The sequence below is a fragment of the Ranitomeya imitator genome, chromosome 4 (genome assembly GCF_032444005.1).
Source record: "Ranitomeya imitator isolate aRanImi1 chromosome 4, aRanImi1.pri, whole genome shotgun sequence".
NCBI lineage: Eukaryota > Metazoa > Chordata > Amphibia > Anura > Dendrobatidae > Ranitomeya > Ranitomeya imitator.
Window position 1 is genome coordinate 234,537,624 of NC_091285.1, and position 17,671 is coordinate 234,555,294.

Here is a 17,671-nt window from a genome sequence, read left to right on the forward strand (position 1 = left end):
TAGCACTGAAAACACATGGAATATGCACCTGAAATCTGCATAAAAATAATACCCTTTGTGTGAACATTCATTCAGAGCACACATTAACTTGTTCTTTCATTTTTCTAGTATTAGACCAATGCGAGAAACTTGTTCGAGTCTCTCGCATCAATGCCCGGCACTGCCGCCGGGTATACATGCAGCTGAACGCACCGGTTCACGAGTGTCGGCGGCAGTGCCGGGTATTGATGCGAGAGACTCGAGTGAGTTTCTCGCATTGCACATACAAGTGTGACACCAGCCTTAGAGCTCAGACTATGCTAATTGCCAGTGGTAATAACAGGTGAAAAACCCCACAGACCCTCATAATGTAGCAGTGTCTGGCTGTCTGCAAACTATTCACACTCACAATCTATCTGCTCCTGGAGTCCAGTTTACCTCTTTGAAGACATTTGTCAAATTTGCTCAGTACATAATTCCTTTTGGGGATTAAATGTGATGAATAATCTCTCTCTGATTTACTCTTATTGCTGTCATGCATATAATATTCACTTTAAATCTATAATTCAGGATGCTTCAGGCAAAATCATTAAACAACATTGATCAAAACATGTGCAAAAGCCCCAGGAATCCTACAGCATCAAAATAGTTCAGGTACATTAATAAAGATCCCATTTTTGCTGTGCACTTTGCATATTATAGAGGTAATCCTCCATAAAGGGAAATACTATGACATTCATTTTATTTAAAATATTTTATTCATTCTTTAATTTAATAAAGTTTTGAAGATTTTATTACAAACATATGTGGCTAATTTAGTACATATGTGAACATGCTTATGTAGCAGAGGGGACTTTGCCATTTTTTATTAAGATTAGTAAGAGTAGTTCCTAGAAGAAAACTATGGTGTGCGATTTACAAGCAATGGCAATTCAATTTTTCTTGTCATTCAGCGGCAGCACCACAATTTGTGCTACAGCATGGACTAAATGAAAGCTACTTTACGATAAGAAATTACACTTTGCTACTGCAAGGAGGAAGAGGAAGGGGATGGCGCCATCTTGCCTGTGTTGCAGGCTTGCTTCCTGGACAACAAAGTCTGTCAGCTTGGTGGGAGACCCCCGTTTTTGTGACCGACCCCTGAGCATTTCCTTTATCGGATGTTCAGGTAACATATAAGACAAATTTAGCTTTTTTTCAGCTGATGTGAGCCACTTCAGGGGCAGGAGACCAGCTGGAGCTCTAAGTCCAAGCGACCGGCGCCATCCGCGGTCAGGCCATGCCCCAAAAGGGTAAATTTGGAACTTTTGACTTTCAGGCTCCACTACTTTTTCGAATACAAAGCATGCATCATGATTGGCGATTAAATGATTCAACGACAATGAAGTAGAGGTGCTGGGTTGGCCCTCTGTTATGAACAGGTAATTCAGAACCACAATGGACCTTGAAGTTCAGAGCACACAAAGTGACCTGACAATTACCAAAAACATAGAACGAGCTCTGAGACGTGGGAACTCTGCTGACCGCAATCCCTAATCCTATCCAACCACACTAGAGGTAGCCGTGGAGCGCTCCTGACCAGTCCTATGCGCCTCGAGCACAGCCTGAGAAACTAGCTAGCCCTAAGAAAGAAAAATAAGCCTAGCTTGCCTCAGAGAAATGCCCCAAAGGAAAAGGCAGCCCCCCACATATAATGACTGTGAGTTGAGATGAAAATACAAATGCAGAGATGAAATAGATTTAGCAAAGTGAGGCCCAACTTACTGAACAGACCGAAGATAGGAAAGATTGCTTTGCGGTCAACACAAAACCCTACAAACAGCCACGCAGAGGGGGCAAAAAGACCCTCCGCACCGACTAATGGTACGGAGGTGCTCCCTCTGCGTCCCAGAGCTTCCAGCAAGCAAGAAAAACCAATATAGCAAGCTGGACAGAAAAAATAGCAAACAAAAATAACACAAGCAAAACTTAGCTTATGCAGGAAAGAAAGGCCACAGGAACGATCCAGGAGAAAGCAAGATCAATACTAGAACATTGACTGGAGGCCAAGATCAAAGCACTAGGTGGAGTTAAATAGAGCAGCACCTAACGACTTAACCTCATCACCTGAGGAAGGAAACTCAGAAGCCGCAGTACCACTCTCATCCACCAAAGGAAGCTCATGGACAGAACCTGCCGAAGTACCACTCATGACCACAGGAGGGAGCTTGGCCACAGAATTCACAACAGTACCCCCCCTTGAGGAGGGGTCACCGAACCCTCACCAGAGCCCCCAGGCCGACCAGGATGAGCCACATGAAAGGCACGAACCAGATCGGCAGCATGGACATCAGAGGCAAAGACCCAGGAATTATCTTCCTGACCATAACCTTTCCACTTAACCAGATACTGGAGTTTCCGTCTCGAAACACGAGAATCCAAAATCTTCTCCACTATATACTCCAACTCCCCTTCAACCAAAACCGGAGCAGGAGGATCAATAGATGGAACCACAGGTGCCACGTATCTCCGCAACAATGACCTATGGAACACGTTATGGATGGAAAAAGAAGCTGGAAGAGTCAAACGAAAAGACACAGGATTAAGAACCTCAGAAATCTTATATGGACCAATGAAACGAGGCTTAAACTTAGGAGAGGAAACCTTCATAGGAATATAACGAGATGACAACCAAACCAAATCCCCAACACGAAGTCGGGGACCCACACAGCGCCTGCGGTTAGCGAAACGTTGAGCCTTCTCCTGGGACAAAGTCAAATTGTCCACTACATGAGTCCAAATCTGCTGCAACCTATCCACCACAGTATCCACACCAGGACAGTCCGAAGACTCAACCTGCCCTGAAGAGAAACGAGGGTGGAACCCAGAATTGCAGAAAAACGGCGAAACCAAAGTAGCCGAGCTGGCCCGATCATTAAGGGCGAACTCAGCCAAAGGCAAAAAGGACACCCAATCATCCTGATCAGCAGAAACAAAACATCTCAGATATGTTTCCAAGGTCTGATTGGTTCGTTCAGTCTGGCCATTTGTCTGAGGCTGGAAAGCCGAGGAAAAAGACAAATCAATGCCCATCCTAGCACAAAAGGCTCGCCAAAACCTCGAAACAAACTGGGAACCTCTGTCAGAAACGATGTTCTCTGGAATGCCATGTAAACGAACCACATGCTGGAAAAACAATGGCACCAAATCAGAGGAGGAAGGCAATTTAGACAAGGGCACCAAATGGACCATCTTAGAGAAGCGATCACAAACCACCCAAATGACCAACATTCATTGAGAGACGGGGAGATCCGAAATAAAATCCATAGAGATATGTGTCCAAGGCCTCTTCGGGACCGGCAAGGGCAAAAGCAACCCACTGGCACGAGAACAGCAGGGCTTAGCCCGAGCACAAATCCCACAGGACTGCACGAAAGAACGCACATCCCGCGACAGAGACGGCCACCAAAAGGATCTAGCCACCAAATCTCTGGTACCAAAGATTCCAGGATGACCAGCCAACACCGAACAATGAACCTCAGAGATAACTTTATTCGTCCACCTATCAGGGACAGTCTCTCCGCTGGGCAACGGTCAGGTCTATTAGCCTGAAATTTTTGCAGCACCCGCCGCAAATCAGGGGAGATGGCAGACAAAATTACCCCCTCTTTGAGAACACCCGCCAGCTCAGGCAAACCCGGAGAATCGGGCACAAAACTCCTAGACAGGGCATCCGCCTTCACATTTTTAGAGCCCGGAAGGTACGAAACCACAAAGTCAAAACGGGAGAAAAACAGCGACCAACGAGCCTGTCTAGGATTCAACCGTTTGGCAGACTCGAGATAAGTCAAGTTCTTGTGATCAGTCAAGACCACCACGCGATGCTTAGCTCCTTCAAGCCAATGACGCCACTCCTCGAATGCCCACTTCATGGCTAGCAACTCTCAATTGCCAACATCATAATTTCGCTCAGCAGGCAAAAATTTCCTGGAAAAGAAGGCGCATGGTTTCATCACCGAGCAATCAGAACTTCTCTGCGACAAAACAGCCCCTGCTCCAATTTCAGAAGCATCAACCTCGACCTGGAACGGAAGCGAAACATCTGGTTGGCACAACACAGGGGCAGAAGAAAAACGACACTTCAACTCCTGAAAAGCTTCCACAGTAGCAGAAGACCAATTGACCACATCAGCACCCTTCTTGGTTAAATCAGTCAACGGTTTAGCAATACTAGAAAAATTATTGATGAAGCAACGATAAAACTTAGCAAAGCCCAGGAACTTCTGCAGACTCTTCAGAGATGTTGGCTGAGTCCAATCATAAATGGCCTGAACTTTAACAGGGTCCATCTCGATAGTAGAAGGAGAAAAAATGAACCCCAAAAATGAAACCTTCTGAACACCAAAGAGACACTTTGATCCCTTCACAAACAAAGAATTAGCACGCATGACCTGGAACACCATTCTGACCTGCTTCACATGAGACTCCCAATCATCCGAGAAGACCAAAATATCATCCAAGTATACAATCAGGAATTTATCCAGGTACTCTCGGAAGATGTCATGCATAAAGGACTGAAACACTGATGGAGCATTAGAAAGCCCGAATGGCATAACCAGGTACTCAAAATGGCCTTCGGGCGTATTAAATGCTGTTTTCCATTCATCGCCCCGTTTAATACGCACAAGATTATATGCACCACGAAGATCTATCTTGGTGAACCAACTAGCCCCCTTAATCCGAGCAAACAAATCATACAGCAGCGGCAAGGGGTACTGAAATTTGACCGTAATTTTATTTAGAAGGTGGTAATCAATACAAGGTCTCAGCGAACCATGCTTCTTGGCCACAAAAAAGAACCCCGCTCCCAATGGCGACGATGACGGGCGAATATGACCCTTCTCCAAAGACTCCTTCACGTAACTCAGCATAGCGGCGTGCTCAGGTACAGATAAATTAAACAGTCGACCCTTAGGAAACTTACTACCAGGAATCAAATCGATAGCACAATCACAATCCCTATGCGGAGGTAGGGCATTGGACTTGGGCTCATCGAATACATCCCGGTAATCAGACAAGAACTCTGGGACCTCAGAAGGGGTGGATGATGAGATAGACAGAAATGGAACATCACCATGTACCCCCTGACAACCCCAGCTGGACACAGACATTGATTTCCAATCTAATACTGGGTTATGGACTTGTAGCCATGGCAACCCCAACACGACCACATCATGCAGATTATGCAACACCAGAAAGCGAATATCCTCCTGGTGCGCAGGAGCCATGCACATGGTAAGCTGGGTCCAATACTGAGGCTTATTCTTGGCCAAAGGCATAGCATCAATTCCTCTCAATGGAATAGGACACTGCAAGGGCTCCAAGACAAACCCACAGCGCCTAGCAAACTCCAAGTCCATCAAATTCAGGGCAGCGCCTGAATCCACAAATGCCATGACAGAATAGGAAGACAAAGAGCAGATCAAAGTAACGGACAAAAAAAATTTCGACTGTACCGTACCAATGGTGGCAGACCTAGCGAACCGCTTAGGACAATCGGAGATAGCATGAGTGGAATCACCACAGTAGAAACACAGCCCATTCTGACGTCTGTGTTCTTGCCTTTCAGCTCTGGTCAAAGTCCTATCGCACTGCATAGGCTCAGGTTTATGCTCAGATAATACCGCCAAATGGTGCACAGATTTACGCTCACGCAAGCGTCGACCGATCTGAATGGTCAAAGACATAGACTCATTCAGACCAGCAGGCATAGGAAATCCCACCATGACATCCTTAAGGGCTTCAGAGAGACCCTTTCTGAAAATAGCTGCCAGCGCACATTCATTCCATTGAGTGAGCACGGACCACTTTCTAAACTTCTGACAATAAATCTCTATCTCATCCTGACCCTGACACAGAGCCAGCAAATTTTTCTCTGCCTGATCCACTGAATTAGGTTCATCGTACAGCAATCCGAGCGCCAGGAAAAACGCATCAATATTACATAATGCAGGATCTCCTGGCGCAAGGGAAAATGCCCAGTCTTGAGGGTCGCCACGTAATAAAGAAATAATGATCTTAACTTGTTGAACTGGGTCACCAGAGGAGCGGGGTTTCAAAGCCAGAAATAGTTTACAATTATTTTTAAAATTCAAAAACTTAGCTCTATCTCCAGAAAATAACTCAGGAATAGGAATTTTAGGTTCTAACATAGGATTCTGAACCACTAAATCTTGAATATTCTGTACATTTATAGCGAGATTATCCATCAAAGAGAACAGACCCTGAATGTCCATGTCCACACCTGTGTTCTGAACCACCCTGATGTAAAGGGGAAAAGAAAGACAGAACACAGTGCAAAGAAAAAAAAATGGTCTCAGAACTTCTCTTTTCCCTCTATTGAGAAGCATTAGTACTTTGGGCCTCCAGTACTGTTATGAACAGGTAATTCAGAACCACAATGGACCTTGAAGTTCAGAGCACACAAAGTGACCTGACAATTACCAAAACATAGGACGAGCTCTGAGACGTGGGAACTCTGCTGACCGCAATCCCTAATCCTATCCAACCACACTAGAGGTAGTCGTGGAGCGCCCCTGACCAGTCCTATGCGCCTCGAGCACAGCCTGAGAAACTAGCTAGCCCTAAGAAAGAAAAATAAGCCTAGCTTGCCTCAGAGAAATACCCCAAAGGAAAAGGCAGCCCCCCACATATAATGACTGTGAGTTGAGATGAAAATACAAACGCAGAGATGAAATAGATTTAGCAAAGTGAGGCCCAACTTACTGAACAGACCGAAGATAGGAAAGATTGCTTTGCGGTCAACACAAAACCCTACAAACAGCCACGCAGAGGGGGCAAAAAGACCCTCCGCACCGACTAATGGTACGGAGGTGCTCCCTCTGCGTCCCAGAGCTTCCAGCAAGCAAGAAAAACCAATATAGCAAGCTGGACAGAAAAAATAGCAAACAAAAATAACACAAGCAAAACTTAGCTTATGCAGGAAAGAAAGGCCACAGGAACGATCCAGGAGAAAGCAAGACCAATACTAGAACATTGACTGGAGGCCAGGATCAAAGCACTAGGTGGAGTTAAATAGAGCAGCACCTAACGACTTAACCTCATCACCTGAGGAAGGAAACTCAGAAGCCGCAGTACCACTCTCATCCACCAAAGGAAGCTCATAGACAGAACCAGCCGAAGTACCACTCACGACCACAGGAGGGAGCTTGGCCACAGAATTCACAACAGCCCTCATAGTCCCCAGACCTTAACCCAATCATACACTTGTGGGTAGAGATGAAGAAAAAAAACTGTATACATGCCCAAGTTAGTTGACCAGTATGAACCAACTTTGAGAATGTGTAGAAGAGACATAGGATCAGATCGAGACATGCTTGAATCTGATCGAGAGCATGCCCAGAAGAATTCAGAAAATCTTGAAAGCCAAAGGTGAATTTACAAAATACTAACAAAATAATAAAAATGTAAAATTTTTAATTTTAGGAGCAAATCAGTAACAATGCATTGACATGACAAGAAACTGCATAACTAATCATAGGCTAAGTAATTACAAGTCAATTTTCACTATAGATAGCCAAGATGATTGTATATAAAATGATGGAAGTCTCACGTTCAAAACAATAGTGGATAGTGAGATATGGAGCCTGAAAGTTATAAGTTCAAAACATTGTTCTCCTTTTGCTCATCAGTGCATATATTTATATAATGGATAAATCAACCTATTGTTCCACTATGTTGAGAGGAATTGGTTCTAGATATCATGTCTATGGCTTTAAAGCTTTCAGCCAATAAAAGAGAGTATCACACCTGTTATCAGCATACTTGTGTTGCTTGTTATCACATGAAAAGCATCTTTTGTGTATAAATCCATCGCATAAACTGTATAGTGGGTTATCATCCCGTTGGGTTCCAAAGGAGGGTCCCAGAAGACCATGACAGATGTCGAACTGATGTTCTGATAATATACATTATTCACTGAGCTGGGAACTAAAGATAAAGACATGGAACCGTTAGTTCATGCTTAGCTGTTAAGTTCTTTTACTAGCCTTCAGTGACCAAATAGTACCTTGCTCACTAGTCCTTATGACAATATCTGTTGGTGGTCCTTCCCCAACTGTAGTAAAGGCGGACACAATGATCGTATAGTCAGTAAAAGGTAAGAGCTTCTCCACCGTGTAGGACAGCTGTTCAGCCTCAATATCAATGCCGTCCTGCACAGTCTCAACAACTGCAAAGAATAAAGAAAATATAATTAATCACTGTAGGGTCGAGAGACAACACATTAAACTCTATTAGATTCCGAGCAGAATGTTGATTAACAGTGAGTCATAACCTCAAAAGTGATAGAGCTCTATTCACATTGCTTGGAAAGACACACTTCTTCTTCCTCTTTTTTTAGGGTTGTTTCTTTAAAGGGAAACAATTTCTTTTATTTGTCCTTCATATTAATTCCATAACACCAATCCCTAATTTCCTTATTGCAAAAGAATTTAACTATCGGGAAGAATTACCCAAAAAGGCTCCTTTTTGCCAGTGACTATATATATTCTGTCTTAGCTCTTTTATTACCATGGGAGAACTGGAGGATTGAAAGAGTATTTATGTGATGTTGACAGGCTTCAACACTAGTGTCAGCAGAAAAAGCAATCACAGGTTAAGTCAATTTCAATGTGTATGGATATGGTGACTATGCAGTATATTGTATTTTGACTCACTGACCTCACATTTTTTGCACAAATATTTATTTTTCAGTTTTTATTTCTGTATTTTGTTAGGGTTCATTATCTTATTTCCTTCAATATTTCATAAAAGGTTCCAAGATCTTTTTCATGATCAGCATTGTTCATTAAGTATCAACCGTTTTACCAATGTTTTCATCTCTGGTGACCTTAACCTTGCCACTCCATTTATTATCTATGGGTGTGATGATGACTGTTGAGCATAATAATGGCGTAGACCTATGAATAGAGCGGCTAAAAGTATGCATACCTTCAACTCCTTTTGGCAACAGCCTTGTGCTGGGAAGAACCAGTGCATAATGTCATTTTGGCAACTAGTGAGGGTCCCAATGAATAGGTGAACATTTTTGTAGACCGGAATGGGTGTGATGATAACAGCAGAGCAAGACAGTGCCTTATACTTTGGAACTAAGTAACAAGAAGCATGCACGACCGATAGATTCAGCTTCTCTTGATAACAGCCATGAGCTGTGGGTAGAATCAGGGCAGAACACCATTTTGGTGAGTGATAGTGATCCCAGTACATAGATGATAATTTCTGTAGACTAGAATATTCTTTTAAGGCAATTCTCCACTATAAAGTCTTCACCAGATGTGTAATGTCAGTGAATGAGAAGTTATGAATTCTCATTCACACATTATATGTGGATTGTTGGCTGTTTTAGAGCATGGTGCATTGACAATTTGGTATTTTTCCCCAACTATCCTCAACTGAGATTTGAACAATAGTTAAAACTACATGAAATGACTGCATGGATTTATTTGTGTGCATGTGGTTTTATAGGATCAGCCTTGTTCTACAGCAGAGTAATCAGTTTTTTTTTATTATGTATATATACAGTATATATTGTATAAAGAAAACATAATTCAATAATAAATTTAAATGGGTAATTTGTTTGTATGCATCCTGGAATATGGGTCAGAGTTAGTGATGAGCGAGTGTGCTCGTTACTGGATATTTCTGCGCATGCTCGGGTGTTCTCCGAGTATTTGGGGTGTGCTCATAGATTATGTTTTTGTCGCCTCAGCTGCATGATTTGTGGCTGCTAGACAGCCTGAATACATGTGGGGATTCCTTAACAAACAGGCATTCCCTGCATGTGTTCAGGTGTCTAACCGCCGAAAATCATGCAGCTACGGAGACACAAACGGAATATACGAGCACGCCCAAGATACTCGGAGAACAACAGATGAGCATGCTCGGAAATCTCAAGTTCAAGTAATGAGCACACTCACTCATCACTAGTCAGAGTGCTAAAGTAATGTATATTTGCTAAATTATGACAAGACAAGATATGAAATGGGTGGAAACAAATTTGTAGTTTTCTTCAAGACCATCAACGGCACAAAATAGTTTCTAGAGGCTTCTATTTGATTTGTCATATTTGGATATGCACACTACATCTTACGTAACAATTTCTATAGGAATAGCTAAAACATTAGCCTGCAGCACAAGAAGATTCCTCTACTTCTGAGAAAGTGTAAGGAGATGGAAATATTGCTCACGTTTCCACTTTGAAGAATAAGTGTATTGTCATAATTTGTAATGGTGTTAATGATTTGTGTTGTTTGACAGTAAGGAAAGTAAGAGCTAATAATTGGGACTAGTGCAGAGTGGGAGAGGCTAAGATGAAGGAACAGAGTTTCCTCTCTGGAGGTTAAACAGAGCCCAGTGTGCATAGAAAGAACATCTAAGATCTGATATGAGTAGTGCCGTATGACGTGTGTGTGTGTGTGTCTTTAAGGAGAGAAGAGACAGATACATAAGACAGCAAGATTCTAGCAGAGAGTAAGAGAGAGGAGTGACTAAAAGAAAATATTGATTTATCAGAGATGGATCAGGAGGATGCCTAGCAGTATGGCCCAGAGTTTATAACTCATAGAGATAACGGCCCTAAATAGGACAGAGAAAGTAAGACAAAGAGAGTGCCCTGAGAGGGGGTTCCAGAGTGTCAGAGGAAGAAAAGATAAGTACCGGCCATACTGACAACACAGTTTCTTGAGCGAAAAAAAAATGCGGAACAATGAGTTAACAACAGGACTCTACTAACTGGACTGCAGCACTGAGCTGGGCTGTGGTGAAGTAAAAAGGAACGGTAAAGACAGAGAACAAAAGAATCAATGAAGGAAAGGAAAATAAGGAAATGAAACTGTGTGTGGAAAATGCCCCATATTGCAAAGGAAACATTCATTAAAATGTGTACCTGCTATCTATCTAATATATAATTGCCTAGAATACTACTTCCTGCAATTTGTGCCAACTTCCTGTCCGGAGCTAATGTCCGGAGCTAATGTCCGGAGCTAATGTCCGGAGATAAGTGACGTTAACAGTGTCCAGTGTCTGATTGGTTGCCGCCTGCTGCGAGCGACCAATCAGAAACGTGCCGTACTGTGACACACTCCGCCCGCCATTTTGGTGTGATTTTTGAATTTTTACCTCACAGCAAGTTTCTACTGCGTGGAGGCGGGCCCAGTGACGTTGCTCTTCAAGCTCCTGCCGAATTTCGTCAAAAAAATGATAATACCATTTACCAAAACTATATATATTTAGTTGTGAAGTGGTTCAGTGACATTTTCACACCAATTTTGAACTTTTGTTTGGTGTTTTCTCCATATACTGCCTATTATTCACTGACTGTTATACTGAGAGACTGCCGTTTATTAACCTCTTCTTTGCCACATTGGGTATATTGCTCTATTATTTGCCACATAAGGACATTGTCCATTATTGCCCAGCAATCTCTCTGCAATATAAACTGCCTATTTATTAATATCTGCATTCCTGCAAAGAACTATTGCCTATTATTAACTGGCTATTTTCCTAATGTGTGTGTAACTGTACCTTAAATAACAAGAATTGTCAAGAGCTGGTGAGTGCAGCCATTTTTTGTTTTTTCTTACTATTATTTATTAATTGTATTATTCTTACATTTGAATAAATAAAGTATATATGGATTCTAGACTCCCGATTCTTTAGAATCGGGCTGCCATCTAGTCTAATATATAATTGCCTAGAATACTACTTCCTGCAATTTGTGCCAACTTCCGTGGCTTTGTCCGGAGCTAATGTCCGGAGCTAATGTCCGGAGCTAATGTCCGGAGATTAATTGCCTAGAATACTACTTCCTGCAATTTCTGCCAACTTCCGTGGCTTTGTCCGGAGCTAATGTCCGGAGCTAATGTCCGGAGCTAATGTGCGGAGATAATGTCCGGAGCTAATGTCCGGAGCTAATGTCCGGAGCTAATGTCCGGAGATAAGTGACGTCAACAGTGTCCAGTGTCTGATTGGTTGCCGCCTGCTGCGAGCGACCAATCAGAAACGTGCCGTACTGTGACACACTCCGCCCGCCATTTTGGTGTGATTTTTGAATTTTTACCTCACAGCAAGTTTCTACTGCGTGGAGGCTCGCCCAGTGACGTTGCTCTTCAAGCTCCTGCCGAATTTCGTCAAAAAAATGATAATACCATTTACCAAAACTATATATATTTAGTTGTGAAGTGGTTCAGTGACATTTTCACACCAATTTTGAACTTTTGTTTGGTGTTTTCTCCATATACTGCCTATTATTTTTGTTCTTTCTTACTATTATTTATTAATTGTATTATTCTTACATTTGAATAAATAAAGTATATATGGATTCTAGACTCCCGATTCTTTAGAATCGGGCTGCCATCTAGTTTTATATAATCCGCTCCAAGTTATCGTTCAGTAAAAAGTTTATTATTGACTGCTGGTCTCCCTTATTGAACTGTAAAACAACTGGTCCTAGACTCCTAGCCAACCAAAGTCATTGGTTACATGTGGCTTGCAAGGGCGTAGCACCCTCCGCAGAAATAGTCCACACATCCTGCCAGAAACCTTACCTTCATGAAACATGCCTGGATGTAAGAGATTACATAGTTACATAGTTATTAAGGTTGAAGGAAGACTATATGTCCATCTAGTTCAACCCATAGCCTAACCTAACATGCCCTAACATGTTGATCCAGAGGAAGGCAAAAAAAACCCATGTGGCAAAGAGTAAGCTCCACATTGGGGAAAAAAATTCCTTCCCGACTCCACATACGGCAATCAGACTAGTTCCCTGGATCAACGCCCTATCAAGGAATCTAGTGTATATACCCTGTAACATTATACTTTTCCAGAAAGGTATCCAGTCCCCTCTTAAATTTAAGTAATGAATCACTCATTACAACATCATACGGCAGAGAGTTCCATAGTCTCACTGCTCTTACAGTAAAGAATCCGCGACTGTTATTATGCTTAAACCTTTTTTCCTACAAACGCAGAGGATGCCCCCTTGTCCCTGTTTCAGGTCTATGATTAAAAAGATCAGTCTTTGTACTGTCTCCTCATATATTTACACATTAAAATAAGATCACCCCTTAGTCTTCGTTTTTCCAAACTAAATAGCCCCAAGTGTAATAACCTATCTTGGTATTGCAGACCCCCCAGTCCTCTAATAACCTTGGTCGCTCTTCTCTGCACCCGCTCCAGTTCAGCTATGTCTTTCTTAAACACCGGAGACCAGAACTGTGCACAGTATTCTAAGTGTGGTCGAACTAGTGACTTGTATAGAGGTAAAATTATATTCTCCTCATGAGCATCTATGCCTCTTTTAATGCATCCCATTATTTTATTTGCCTTTGTAGCAGCTGCCTGACACTGGCCCCTGAATATGAGTTTGTCATCCACCCATACACCCAGGTCTTTTTCATTGACGGTTTTGCCCAGAGTTCTAGAATTAAGCACATAATTATACATCTTATTACTTCTACCCAAGTGCATGAACTTACATTTATCCCCATTAAAGCTCATTTGCCATTTATCAGCCCAAGCTTCTAGTTTACATAAATCATCCTGTAATATAAAATTGTCCTCCTCTGTATTGATTACCCTGCAGAGTTTAGTGTCATCTGCAAATATTGAAATTCTACTCTGAATGCCCCCTACAAGGTCATTAATAAATATGTTAAAAAAGAGATGATATTGTATTGCAAAGTGCCTATATACTATTCTTGCACAGGGGTGTCTTTTTCTTGTGTCTGTCACGAAAATTTGGTGAAAATTTTTTAATTGCTATGCCCTTATACCAGAGAGTTATGTCACACAAAATAGTTAATAAATAACATTTCCCACATGTCTACTTTACATCAGAACAATATTTGAAAGATCTTTTTTTTTGTCAGGAAGTTAGAAGGGTTAAACATTGACCAGTGAATTCTAATGTTTCCAACAAAATGTACAAAACCATTTTTTTAGGGACCACATCAAATTTGAAGGGATTTTGAAGGGCCTATGTGGCAGAAAATAAATACCCAAATGTGACACTATTCTAAAAAACTGTATCTGCCAAGGTGCAAACTACATTCAAGAAGTTTATTAACCCTTCGCAGATATTGAAACAATGTGGAAAATACATTTAACTTATTTTCACAAATAATTTATTTTAGACCCATTTTTTTACTTTTACAAGAGTAAGATGGACTGCAAAAATGACACAAATGCCTCATAAGTGGGGGAAAACTACTATTTGTGTGCATGGCAGGACTCGGAAGGGAAGGAACATCGTTTGACTTTTTGAGCGCAAACTTGGCTGGAATAGAAAGCAAATGTCATGTTATGTTTCGATAGCCCTTGAAGTGATTAAACAGTGGAACGTTCCACAAGTGACCCCAATGTGGAAACTAGACCCCTCATGGAACTTATCTAGATGAGTGACGAGCACCTTGAACCTTCAGGTGCTTCACAAAAATTTATAACTTTGAGCTGTGAACATAAAGAAATCACATTTTTCCCATAAAAAAAATTTTTAGCCCCAAATCTTGCTGATACCTAATGTGTGTAGGAAAACTACTGTTTGGGTGCATGGCAGAACTCAGAAAGGAATCAGCACCATTTGACTTTTTGAATGCAAAATTTGCTTGAATCGTTAGGGGACACTATGTCTCATTTGAATAGCCCCTGATGAGCCCAAACAGTGGAAATCCCCCACTAGCAACCCAATTTTGGAAACTCAAGAAATGTATCTAGATGTGTGGTGCTTCACAAAAGTTTATAACGTTTAGTTGTGAAAATAAAAGAATCATATTTTTCCCCCAAAAAATTGTCTTTTAGCCCCACTTTTTTTTTCACAAGGGTAACAGTAAAAATTGCACCATACAGATTGTTGTGCAATTTCTACTGAGTACAACAATGCCCCATATGTGGGGGAAAACTACTGATTGGGAGCACGGCTGGGTTCAGAAAGGAAAGAGCGCCACTTGTCTTTTTGAAGGAAAAAAGGCTGGAACAGTTAGCAGGCGCCATGTCAAGTTTGGAGAGCCTCTGATGTGCCTAGAAATTGGAAACCTCCCAAAAGTGATGCCACTTTGCAAATTAAACCCCTGAAAAAAATTATCTAGCCAGGTCGTGAGCACTTTGAACCCCCAGGTAATTCACAGAAGTTTATAACATTGAACAATGAAAATGAAATAATATTTTTTTCCCTCAAAAATGTTAGTTTTGCTCCAAATTCTTCATTTTCACAAGGCTAATGGGAACAAAATAGACAATACAATTTGTTGTGCAATATCTTTTGAGTATACTGATATATACAAATATATGCCAATATCTCTTGAGTATACTGATATGTGGTCGAAAACAACTTTTGAGGCACAGTGCAATGTTCCTAAGGGAAGAAGTGCCATATTGGTGTTCAGATTTTGCTGGAATGGTTTGAGTGTGCCATATCACATTGGCAGAGCCCCTGAGGCATTAGAAAGGCAGACACCCCTCATAAGGACCATCATTTTACAAACTACACCTCTCAGGAATTCATCTCGTTGTGCAGTGAACATGTTGACACCCCATGTGCCTCACAGGAATTTATACCATTGGGTGGTAAAGACAGAATAATTACATTTTTACTGCTAAAATATTGTTTTGCACCAAATTTTTTATTTTTATAAGGGTTAATAGGAAAAATAGATCTCAGTTTGTTGTGCAATTTCTCATTAGTATGTCAATACCCAGGGCTGGCTTCATCACCTGGCACACCCAGGCAAGTGCTGGAGCCCTGAGCATGAAGGGGGCCCACTCGCCATGGGAGACAATGGCATGCAATGCGGGCCGAGAGTCTGGTTCAGCATGGTGCTGAACTGTTTGAAATGCTCACCTCTCCTTGTACCCCACTGGCCGCAGCTCCAATCTCTTGAATGTCTTCTGACTCTGTGACTTCTCAGGGCAAAGGGCACGATGAAATCACTACAGTGCGCTCTCTGCGCTGAGCAGTACAGAAATTCAGAATAGGTTGAAGACACCGGCGCTGAGGAGACCAGAGCTGCATCCAGTGGAGAATGAGGAGAGGTAAGTATTTGATTATTTATATTTTATTTATGGAGCCCATTTTCTTCGGAGCATTATATGGGACCCATTGTGTGTGCAGCATTATGTGAGGCAAATTATTCTGTAAGCAGCATTATATGGGGCCCATTATTCTGTATGGAGCAATATAGGGGTCCATTATTCTGTATGGAGAATTATGTGAGGTCAATTATTCTGTATGGAGCATTATATGAAACCCAATATTCTGTGTGGAGCAATATATGAGGCTCATTATTCTACATGGAACAATATATGGGGCTCATTATTCTGTATGGAGTATTATGTAAGGCCCCTTATTCTGTATGGAACAATATATTGGGTCCATTATTCTGTAAGAAGCGTTATATGAGGTACATTATTCTGTATGGAGAATTATATGGGGTCTATTATTATTTAAGGATGAATATATGGGGCCCATTATTCTATATGGAGCACTTTCTGGCACCCATCCTGTATGGAGAATTAGATGAGGTCCATTATTCTATATGGAGCATTATATGGGGCCCAATATTTTGTATAGAGCATAATATGAGGTTCATTATTCTGTATAGAGCATTTTATGGGGTGCATTATTTTGTATGGAGCATATGACCACCACAGACGGCGCTGCCAGAACAAACACAGTAAGCCCCGGCTGGGACCTCTGTCTTCCATAAACCTGATTTATTCTCTCTATTCCGCAAGTGAGGTGTGATAAAGACCCAGGAATTGGGTCGAAACATTACCATGCCTTGGCACTTCATTGTGATGATATTTTCCTGTGGTGAATGTTCAATAAACTTTTTTACTTGCAATCTGAATCACATAAAACCTTTTTTGAGTGCGGCCGCTTCTCTCACCTGTATGACCTCTAGACTTGGTCCAGGATCAGCCTGTGCCTCATAATTACAACAGAGTGCGTGTCATTCATTTTTCTCAACTATTAGTATATACACATTTTAGTGGCTTACTATGCCAAACTTGCCTATATAACTTTTTTATTTCACATTTATGTTTGCACCTCTGAAGGGATAGCAATGATTCTTTTTGATATGGGAGATTTGTGTAATGTTTTCCCTATCTGAGGCAGTATCTAATTAAAAAGATACAAACTTGCATAGTAGATCTTACCATAAAGAATTTTCTGAACTGTATCTGAAGCTTCTGTAATTATACATTTCTTCGGAGAACCAGTACTGTGTGTCCTTATTTTGCGCTTGCTTATGTGTGATTAGTATGTAATATTTTATGTGCTAATATAGTATTTTTGTACATTTTTAAACACTCTTATGCTCCTTCTATTTTATAATGCTTATTTTGGAGTTTTTTTCTTGAGTGTATAATGCACTGTCCACATATCATTATGAGTCTGGGTCTTCTTGTATTATTATTGCATATGGAGCAATATATGGGGCCCATTGTTCTGTGTGGCAATGTATTAGCTTGGGTTTGAGGTTGTTTAGCTCACAGACGAGCCTATATTATAAAAAATTGTAGAAAATTCTTAGCGAAGAGAGGTAGTATGTGCCCTTCAACTCTGGATATCAATAAATAATGTTTTTTTTTTTAATTCATTTACTGCAAAACTCTTAAAAATAGTGGGGCA

At 41.4% G+C, this 17,671-nt stretch overlaps 1 protein-coding gene across 1 annotated transcript in view; it reads right to left on the reverse strand.

Annotated features, from left to right (window-relative positions):
* Positions 1-17,671, reverse strand: part of PTPRQ (protein tyrosine phosphatase receptor type Q) — a 536,318-nt gene that overhangs the window by 380,607 nt on the left and 138,040 nt on the right. Inside the window, exons 10-11 of the mRNA XM_069762319.1 lie at positions 8,048-8,209; positions 7,789-7,968 (exon numbers count right to left, since the gene is read on the reverse strand). Coding sequence (XP_069618420.1) covers positions 7,789-7,968; positions 8,048-8,209 — 342 coding nt within the window. The remainder of the gene's footprint in view (positions 1-7,788; positions 7,969-8,047; positions 8,210-17,671) is intronic.